The 10526-nt window shown below is 40.3% G+C and overlaps 1 protein-coding gene across 2 annotated transcripts in view; it reads right to left on the bottom strand.

Annotated features, from left to right (window-relative positions):
• The window catches only part of LOC135202983 (uncharacterized), a 44230-nt gene extending 36053 nt beyond the window's left edge, over positions 1–8177 (bottom strand). Inside the window, exons 1-3 of one of the 2 annotated variants that reach the window (XM_064232522.1) lie at positions 7872–8177; positions 4356–6765; positions 678–834 (exon numbers count right to left, since the gene is read on the bottom strand). In XM_064232522.1, coding sequence (XP_064088592.1) covers positions 678–834; positions 4356–6109 — 1911 coding nt within the window. In that variant the 5' untranslated portion in view covers positions 6110–6765; positions 7872–8177. Of the gene's footprint in view, positions 1–677; positions 835–4355; positions 6766–7867 lie in introns of both variants that reach the window. The other variant, XM_064232523.1, reaches the window with a different exon arrangement.
• Positions 8178–10526: the final 2349 nt, after the last annotated feature.

The following is a 10526-nucleotide window of genomic DNA, read 5'->3' on the forward strand; positions in this document are numbered from 1 at the left end:
TGGAGATATATATAATTGGAAAAAAAGTTTAGTTAAGTGAAAGAAGGAGAGAGAGAGAGAGAGAGAGAGAGAGAGAGAGAGAGAGAGAGAGAGAGAGGCCAATTGTTTGTTGGGGGGTTGCGCACCGTTACACCCATATATAGCCCAGGTTTTGATAAAAACAGAAAGAGGGGAAAAAAGAGGAAAGATGGAAGAAAAGGGAAGACTTCTCAATCACGAAAGAAGAAGAAGAAGAAGAAGGAAGAAGAAGAAGAAGAAGAAGAAGAAGACTGGGGGAGGCTTCTCAACCATGAAACATTATCATACATACCAAACAAGAAGAAGAAGAAGAGGAAGAGAAAGAAGAAACGGAAGAAGAAGGAACAGAATTCTAAACTTCATGAGCTTCTCAACAACGAAATATTATCATAAGAACCAACGAGGAAGAAGAAGAAGAAGGAGAGAGAAATAGAATTCTAAAATCATCAGCAAAGCGAAAGAAAAATCCAACCAAACAAGAAGAAAAAGGGGAATGAGAAGTAAGAAAAAGTAGGCACAGAATCCTAAAGTTGATTGTATTGGTAAAAAGAACGAAACAGCTAACAATCGTGCGCGCGAGCGCGCTTGTTTACATATTGGTTTTCGCACTCATCATCATCAAAACAAACAGAGTATAATATAAACCCCAAGGGGCAAACCTGATTCCTGGTCATCTTCGTCTTGGCTGCTAAGACGTCCTTCTGCTCCTTCGAGGGGTAGGGATGCGTGAAGTGGGTGACGAACCAACGGCCCAGGTGGTAGCTCCTCTCCTTCAGGAAGACGCGGCTCCGGCGCTCTCGTGTCAGCAGGAACTGCCTGAAGGAGGCACAAAAAGAAAAGGAGATGGTGAGTATCAGTTGAATTTTTTTTTTGTAAAGTTACTCTCATTTTCATTCTGTTTTTTTTAAACTCTCTCTCTTTCACACTTTGTCGGTCCGTCTGTCTCTGTCTCATTTTTCAGTCTGTTTGTTTGTTTTTTCTGAACTCTATCTCTCTCTCTCGCTTTATCTGTCTGTCTGTCTATGCCTCTCTCTCTCTGGTTTTCCCTTTCTTTCTCGTTTATTTTTTTCTGAGTTCTTTATCTCTTCTTTTCCCTACCTCGTTCTACATTGATTTTTGCTTGTTTGTTTTTTAGTTCTCTCTCTCTCTCTCTCTGTCTCTTAAACACACAAACATAAGCGCAGAGTCTGTTCATATTATCGCTATCTTTTTCCTGAACTCTCTCTCTCTCCCTCTCCCAGAGAGAGAGAGAGAGAGAGAGAGAGAGAGAGAGAGAGAGAGAGAAACGAAAAACAATAATTGACATTTCCCTCACTAACAGAAGAAATGGTGACAAAAACAACGAATTGGCAACTGGTTTCGCTTACGTAAAAGTCCCCTAAATTTGTCTAGAGATGATGATGTCAGCTTCGTAATTTTACTTTTATTTTCAATCTTATTTCTATTCTATGTTTCTTTTATATCAGTAACACGGTGAGCCACCGATTTTTTTTTTTTTTTTTTTTTTGCTACAATTGAAGAAGGAAGGGCGGCTGATAATAATGATAATAAATATTATTATTTATTATTATTATAGGAACGTCCTGAAATTCTTTAATAATATCAATAATAATAAGAATAACATAAACTATTATAATAGTTTATGTTATTCTTATTGGTATTAATATTATTAAAGAATTTCAGGTCGTTCCTATAACAATAATAATAATAATAATAATTTTCATTATTATTATCATTATTATAGGAACGCTCGATAATTCTTTAACAGAACGAAAATAAGGAAAACAAGGAAACAACAAAAATAGTAAATACAGAGATAAAAAGTAAATAGATGAAGCCAAGTCTATAAACATAGATAGATCAATGGAGTTTCTACTTGTGATTTGACAATTGACAGAAATAGGTTTGTTTAGCTGTAACGATGAGAGAGAGAGAGAGAGAGAGAGAGAGAGAGAGAGAGAGAGAGAGAGAGAGAGAGATCCTCAAATATTCTATGAAATCGAGTAATCTAATCCCAGATCTCTTTGAAGAGAGAGAGAGAGAGAGAGAGAGAGAGAGCGCTTCCCGCGGTGTTGCATATCATCTTTACTTACTCTTGAGAAACAGAACATACGGTTTAAAATTGGCTATAAATTGTGTCTGGTCACTACTTGGATGGGTGTTCACCAGTTAACGCCACCCACACTATCTTTACCGTCTGCTTTAAGTCGGTAAGGATGTAACAGAACCAGTTGTCCAGGGAATACTAGTGTGATTGTGAGAGTGTATGGTCTGGTCAGAATATGGAAGGGTGACCAAGATATGTGTAAGTATTAGTGAAAATACCCAATGGAAGCCATGCGATTATCCTAGTGTTTATTATTGTTGCAAAGTCGCGTAGCTGATATGGCATCGCCTCCCGTTTTCTATGCGAATCTCGTTTTCTATTCCACGCCAAACATGACCGAGCTCGCATGTTTTGCGTTTTTTTTTTCTAGTCCTTGTTTATTTTATTTTTTTTTATTTTTTCTTCCTTAGTAAAGAAAGCGGTGGCAATGTTTTCTCCCGTGTGAGTCAGTCTTTGTCCTAAGAGGAAATGTTTCAAGAATGGATGGACTGATTTCAGTTAAATTGTATGTTCCTATTTTACTTGTTAAAATCTATTTTTAAGTCATTTCACAAAAAGTTCTTTTTCATGCATAAGAAAGCTTTATTTATGACTGTGAGTTTACACTCTCTATTTCTCTATCTCTCTCTGGGAGTAAGTGAACATTACATCTAGTTACCTCACTACCTCCCGAATAAGAAATTACAGTATACCATTGTAATATATTACTGTATTATATAATTACTTAATTACACTGTGTGCAATTAGATGAATGAGTTGTGCTAGGTAATTACCTCGTGCCTCTAAATACAAAAATTAAAGCCGACCAATTGGATAACATAGTGATTAATTTAAAAATTTTGTAATTAAGTTACCTTATTTATGAATAAATTACTGAAATGCGTTATGGAATTAACTTGTTTTATTCTTTCTAAAATAAAACAAAAATTTGCTCATTTTTGGTCATGAATTTTTGAATTACATTACCAAATTACATCAGCGCACTCACGTACTTTATGGCATAAATTTATGAACTACATTACTAAATTGCATCAGTTTTCTCACTTATGGTATTAATTTATTAATTACACTTGTAAATTAAATCAGTGTACTCGCGTAATATATGGGATTTGAGAATTACATTACCCAATTACATCAGTACACTCACATAATTATGATATAAATTTGTGAATTCATTACCAGATTACATCAGTGCACTCACACAATTTTTGGCAATAAATTATGAATTACATCTCCAGATTACTTTAGTCCATTCGCATAATTTAGTGTGTAAATTTGGGAATTACATTACCAGATTGCATCAGTCTATTCGCATATTTTATTGCATAAATTTGTGAATTACATTGCCAAATTACATCAGTGCACTCACACAATTTATGGTAATAAATTAGGAATTACATTACCAAACTCTATCAATTTATTCACCAATTAGTTAAAATAAGACATAATGGGTGGTTACTGGTCATGCATTATTGATTCTTAGGAATAAATTACATCAAGATTTCCTTTATTCTTTTAAATTTAAATTCAAATAATAATAATAATAATAATAATAATAATAATAATAATAATAATAATAATAATAATAATAATAATAATAATAATATAATAATAATAATAAAATAATAATAATTAATAATAAGAGATTCCACCCCAGGTGTAAATTGGTCCTGATTAGTCAGGACCACAATGACTCGTCCCCTAAATAAAGCCAGGTGAGGTTAATAATAGGTACTCAACACGATGGCAACATCTTCAATGAGACCACGCGATGCTATGCTAAAAAGCTCATTTATCTATTTGTTTGATTTTTTGCTTAATGCGATTTTTCGTTTTGTTTTCCGTCTTCTTTTTATATTATTTCCCTTTTGTATATTTATTACCATTCTTTTTACTTTATTTTGATTAATGTAACTTTAATTGCTAGCTTACTTTTGCCTAACCTTATTCTGTTTCAGCTTTACTATATTCTAGTGTTTTGTAAATGAAATTTTGAAATTATATATATATATATATATATATATATATATATAATATATATATATATATATCTATTATATATATTATATATTATATATATATGTAAATGTGTGTTTGTTTATTAAAGTCTGATACCAGTTTCACGAACCTGTCAGTTATTCAACCAATCAATCAATAATCAATCAATCAATCACTCAGTCAACCAATCTTCTGTCCTTATTATTTCATCTGATAGAAACCGAATTCTTACCTGTAACTTCGTGGCCTTAAACGCTGAGTGGCTCTCACTCCATCTTTCTGTTTCTCTCCCTCTTCTTCCCCTTCTTCGCGTTCCTCGTGGTCTTCTTCTTCTTCTCCCTCTTCTTCCTCTGCCTTCTTGCTGCCGCCTGTGACTTCCCCTTCCCTCGTCCTCCCGTCCTTTCCAAGAAGGACGTCGCCACTTTGACGCTTCTCTTTCTTGTTCAGTAATGAATCAGCGACGGTTCCTTCGGAATGCTCCTCCGTTAGAGGTGGATGACTAGACCTACCCTGGTGACTCACGGTCACCTCGTCTCTTTTCCTGCCCTTATCGTTGTCCTGTAGTACGCCTCCGGCGGCGGAGGCGGGGGCGGCACTCACTAGCGTCCCTTCAGGTACTCGAACGTGAGGGTGTTTGATCACAACATTGACTAGATGATTTAGGACGCGACAGGCGTCGCTGAGATCGGTTGGCTTGGCTGATTTTCTCTGGTTGGAATCAGGCTCTTCTTTCCCCGCCTTTTTTACTTCTAGGTCCCGGTTTTTCCCGCCTTTTCTGAGCTCTCCTTCCTCTTCCTCTCTGTCCTTTTCTCCTTTGCAGTGCTTCCCTGTTGCCAGTAGACGGTAGTTCGTCTCCTTTTCCTCTTTTTCGTCCTGGTGAATTCCCTTCTCGTTAGCAACATCTTTAACAGCTTGCAGCGTCTCGCCTTCCTCATCCTCCGTCTCGACGATGTCTGATATAGGCCACGTCACTCGTCGGCTCTCGCCCCCCGGCACCGCCCCTCCCCCTTCGCAACAGTCGTCGTATCCATTATCCTCATCATCGTCCTCATCCTCGTCTTCCGAGAAAGGAAAGACGAGCGCCACGCGTGACGTCGAAGGCAGCGGGTCCTCGTGTTTCTTCAGCAGCGATGATAAACAGGCCGTCAGGGGTGTTGTTGCCGCAGCGGCTCTACTATCCCTCTTGCCCTTCGCTTCTTCTCCTCCTCCTGCTTCTCTAATCCCGCCTTCGTCGTTTGTTTTCCTCCACTGGCTCTTGGGAGAGGTTGGGTCGAGTTTGGACCCGTTGCAGATGGCGCTACCGCTGCTAGTACTACTATTGCATGTGCTCCCTGTCTTCCATTTGTTTTGGCTGCAGTCTTTCTTCCATTTGATCTCCTCCCCCGTGCTGTTCCTCTTATCGGAGCTTTCTCCCTTATCCTTCGACGACCCCTTCTCTCCCTTCTCCCTCCTGCCCCATTCGTAATCCTTCTGACCTTCATCCCACTTTCCCTCGCATTCTAGTCCTCCTACTCCGCCGCCATCCACCACAGCCCTCCACCCCTTCCCCTGCCCTTGACTCAGAGCCGACAGAACGGGCAGAGGACCCGCCAAGGGCACTCCAGGAGGCAAGAACTTCTTAAAATGACTGTACAGGGAAGGCTTGGGGCCCGGGGACACCACTAGGCCCACTCGCTGGGGGTCAGAGGGGGAGGGGGAGGAGGAGGAGGAGGACCCGGAACCGCCGCCGCCGGCGGTGGCTATGTAGAGAGGATGCCGACTGCTGGGGTGGTGGTGATGGTGAAGATAGTGATGGTGGTGGGGTGGTAAGGTCGCGGGGACGTGGGCGCAGTATGGGCGGTGATGATGATGATGATGATGATGGGGGTGCTGGTGGTGGGAGGGGAAGGGCTGGGTGGATGGGCAGAAGAAGCTCGCAGGGGCGTGCGAGTGGTCCGGCGTGGCGGCGGCACAGGACGGCCTGACGAAGGCGCGTATGGGGCCCATGGCGGATGGGTGCTCTCTTGGATATCACATTCGCGCGCGCGCCAACGAACGCAGATCGTTACATGAGACTATCGCTCGCACTTGCACTTCCTAACTCACTTCTCTCCTCTTCTCTTTTCTCCCTTGATTTGCTGCATTCACTGCTTCCTACAGCTGCCCTTCTTATTTCTTTTTTTGAATATATTCAGATTTCCTTCTATATTTATTGATTTATTCACTTATTGCATTTCATTTGAATTCCTCCACTTGAACCAGTTCAAGGTCCGCAGCCCGAACTTTGGATAACTCTTATCCACTCACTCTGGATACCTCTTATCTAGACGCTCACGCTTTTCCTCACATGATTCCTCAACCTTTCCTCACTTCTTTACTCCACAAGCCTGCATTGTCCATCTGCTTCGCACACTTCTACATCATTTTTCTCACTTCTCCAAACATCATAATGTTGGAACGAGACCTCGAAAGATTCCCCACTCTAAAATTTTCCCTAAAAGGTGATGGTGTTCTTAAGCTCTTTCTCTTATTTTTCTCTTTTTTTATTTTCACTCTCCTGAGGGTGGCGTCAACAGAGAAGCTCCTTCCTGCCGGGGAGGACACGGAAGGAGCGACTCACCAGCGCCGCATGGTGCAAAACGCTGCCTCCTGACCCTTGGCTCCTGCAGGAGACGAAGAAGAAGATGTGGTGGTTAGTCGACTAGACCAACGTTTACCAAATGAATTATAATTCGCAACACAATGAAGAAAATAATCATTATTTAAAATATCTGATATCAAGATATGAAGGGAATTATAAGAACATTGAATATTTACAGTCACTTAGAGAAACGACTAATTATTCTCAGATTTATTGTTATAAAGCAAAATTCCACCGAACAGTATAGAAAGCAGAGAGAAGACAAGAAACAATGCATGAATAATGAAATACGTCAGCAGCAAAGTCCATGCCAAATGTTACTTCAGATTGGTAGATCATTGCAAATTTACTGACATGAACAGTGGAATCGATATTACTATCCTAAAAAACTCCAGTTTTTAGAATTAGATTACACAGTATCTTTTGGAGAGTAGTACAACTCCAGTCCGTGTTTTGAATAGGGAGCTCGAATGGACGATATATATATATATATATATATATATATATATATATATATATATATATATATATATATATATATATATATATATATATATCTGTGTGTGTGTGTATGTTCAGAAACGTGTATTTATGTAAGTACCGCTAACTAGTTTATGCACGTGTTATTTTCATAAACGCACGTGTATCACGTAGGTATGAATATATCTAAATATATATACAGTTCTCATATACGCATATGTGTGCTTGTGTATGTGTATTTGCGTACGTACTTGCGCGCCCTCCCGCGGGTGGGTTTATTATTGCATGCAAATGCCAGACACATGTATGAACGTTTAGACGTATGTCTGGTTATATACTGTGTCCATCAACTAACATAAGTAACATGAAGGACCGGAGAGTCTCACTTCTCACGCCCAACGGCAGCTGGTGTCCCCCGACAGGTGGAGCAGCCAGCGGTGGCATCCGAACCTGTGCTGCTGCATGCATCCCCCCCCCCCCACGAAGTACCCGCACTTTTGTTGGGTATCCTCGCTGGGTATCTTCCATCGCCGGTAACACTGGCAAAAGTGTTTTCACAGAACTGACTCCGCAGAGGAGCGAGATTCGCACTCAAGGGAAACAACACCGAACGGCGGCCTGACCCCAGAGCCTGGCGCACTCACTCACTAGCTGTGGGGCGTGGGCGTAGGGCGTAGAAGCTCTAGGGCGGTGAGGAGGTTCTCCATGCCGGTGTCAAACGCACCCCAAGTCTCCGCGGATGCCTTGCACTGCACCAGAGGCTACTAAAAGGCGTACCCCGACCGCCAGTTATTTTCTCGCCGCACCAGCGAGGCGCCCATTGGCGCGCGGGTCGGGATGGGCGTGGCCATGGGCATGGCCAGGTGCCTCCACACCCTATTAGACGCCGTGGCACCGCCATTTGCCCGGTGCCCCACACCTGGCCGCTTCCGACATCGGCGCCGCGGAGACGTATTTGCGATCCGTTTGTCGACGCAGGAGAAATTTCGCGCCAAATTTCGGATTTGTTCGGGGAGGAAAAAGCGCGGGAAACCTTTCTCTCGGGAGACCCGACTCCAGAGGGGAAGTTTGAGTTCTCATAAAACCTTAGATTGATTCTTGAGGCCTCTGGACACTTTCCCCTAGAAGACCCTCGCCCCTTCCCCCCTCCTCGGGCGCCATCTTATGGCCCATCTGGCTCGGATTTGGGAGTGAACGCACCCACGCACGCACGCATGCGCGGCCGTACACGCGTCCTTCCTTCCCGAACTCAACAGGCATCTTAGTCATCTCTCGAGCAAGGGAGATTTTTTTTTTTTTTTATTTGTTTTGTTTTCGCTCGGAGGCCGACGGAAGGGTCAATTCGATGGCATTTTTTTTTTTTGTCATTTATCTGGCGACCAAAAAGGAGATCGTCATATGTATATTTTGATAAATGCGATAGATTTATAATTATTTAGTTATCTGTAAATTATCATGAAAACCTGTATGTTTGACCAGTGAGATAAATTATAGCTCACTACATATATATATATATATATATATATATATATATATATATATATATATATATATATATATATATATATAGTGTGTGTGTGTGTATATGTGTATATTACTGAATCACTCTGACAAATAATTTATCATCCAAAAAGCTACAAATGTCCTTTAATATCTAAATTCACTTTACCTCCCAAATGATATATTTTCATATATGTACCGAAGGGGAATTTTTTTAATTGATAATAATTTCGTCCCCCCCATGGGATCGAACCACCGTCCAAGTGGAACGGGGACGAAATCAGGACAGTCAGTGACGCTATCCAATCAGCCAACAGAGACGCTATAAGTTCATATCGATTCTGACCTTACAAATCACCCTCGATCTGGGAGCTTTCGTAATTAGAATCGATATGAAACCCCGTCTACCATGTTGGCCAATTCGAGCGTTTGACAGCACGTAGCCTTTTGTTATGAATAATTATCACATCGAACCGTGATCCATTTATATCAACTTCAAGCTACAAATGTCTTTAATATCTAAATTCACTTTACCTCCCAAATGATATATTTTCATATATGTACCGAAGGGAATTTTTAATTGATAATAATTTCGTCCCCCCATGGGATCGAAAAAAAAAAAAAAAAAAAAAAAATTCCCCTTCGTACATATATGAAAAATATATCATTTGGGAGGTAAAGTGAATTTAGATATTAAAGGACATTTGTAGCTTGAATTGATATATAAATGGATCACGGTTCGATGTGATAATTATTCATAACAAAAGGCTACGTGCTGTCAAACGCTCGAATTGGCCAACATGGTAGACGGGGTTTCATATCGATTCTAATTACGAAAGCTCCCAGATCGAGGTGATTTGTAAGGTCAGAATCGATATGAACTTATAGCGTCTCTGTTGGCTGATTGGATAGCGTCACTGACTGTCCTGATTTCGTCCCCGTCCACTTGGACGGTGGTTCGATCCCATGGGGGGACGAAATTATTATCAATTAAAAAATTCCCCTTCGGTACATATATGAAAATATATCATTTGGGAGGTTAAAAGTGAATTTAGATATTAAAGGACATTTGTAGCTTGAATTGATATATAATATATATATATATATTATATATAGTATATGTAATAGGCCCTTTCTTTCCAAAATCTCTGTCATCCTTATGTAGGTCCTACTCATTGTTTCACCTCTTGTCACTTCTGGCTTAAGGATTCACTTCACCAACCAATATTATACCCTTCTTAATTCCTTCCACGTGACTAAACCATCTTGTGAGACTCCAATTAACCTTTCAATTAAGGTAAATTTCTTACATACAGAATCGTTTTCTCTCGGCTTTAAAATTTATCTAAAGAGAGAGACAGAGAGAGGCAAGAGAGAGAGAGAGAGAGAGAGAGGTAAACAGCTCTAATTCAAAATATATACCAACATATCACAAATACAAATGTGAAGTCCTCGACGAGAGAGAGAGAGAGGCAAGAGAGAGAGAGAGAGAGAGAGGTAAACAGCTCTAATTCAAAATATATATACCAACATATCACAAATACAGAGAGACGTAACCCGCTCTTATTCAATCATATAGTACCAACATATCACAAATACATATGGGAAGACCTTCATTGAGATAGTTTAAACTTTGATCATACTTTCTCTCTCTCTCTCTCTCTCTCTCTCTCTCTCTCTCTCTCTCTCTCTATCTTCAGTAACCGGCTGCATAATCAACAAAGCTTCTTCGATAACTAATTCAGTTATAGAAACAAAAAAAATGTCTTCTATATTCTTTATTTTCAGATGTATAATTTATAG

Source organism: Macrobrachium nipponense, chromosome 33 (genome assembly GCF_015104395.2).
Source record: "Macrobrachium nipponense isolate FS-2020 chromosome 33, ASM1510439v2, whole genome shotgun sequence".
Taxonomy (NCBI): Eukaryota; Metazoa; Arthropoda; class Malacostraca; order Decapoda; family Palaemonidae; genus Macrobrachium; species Macrobrachium nipponense.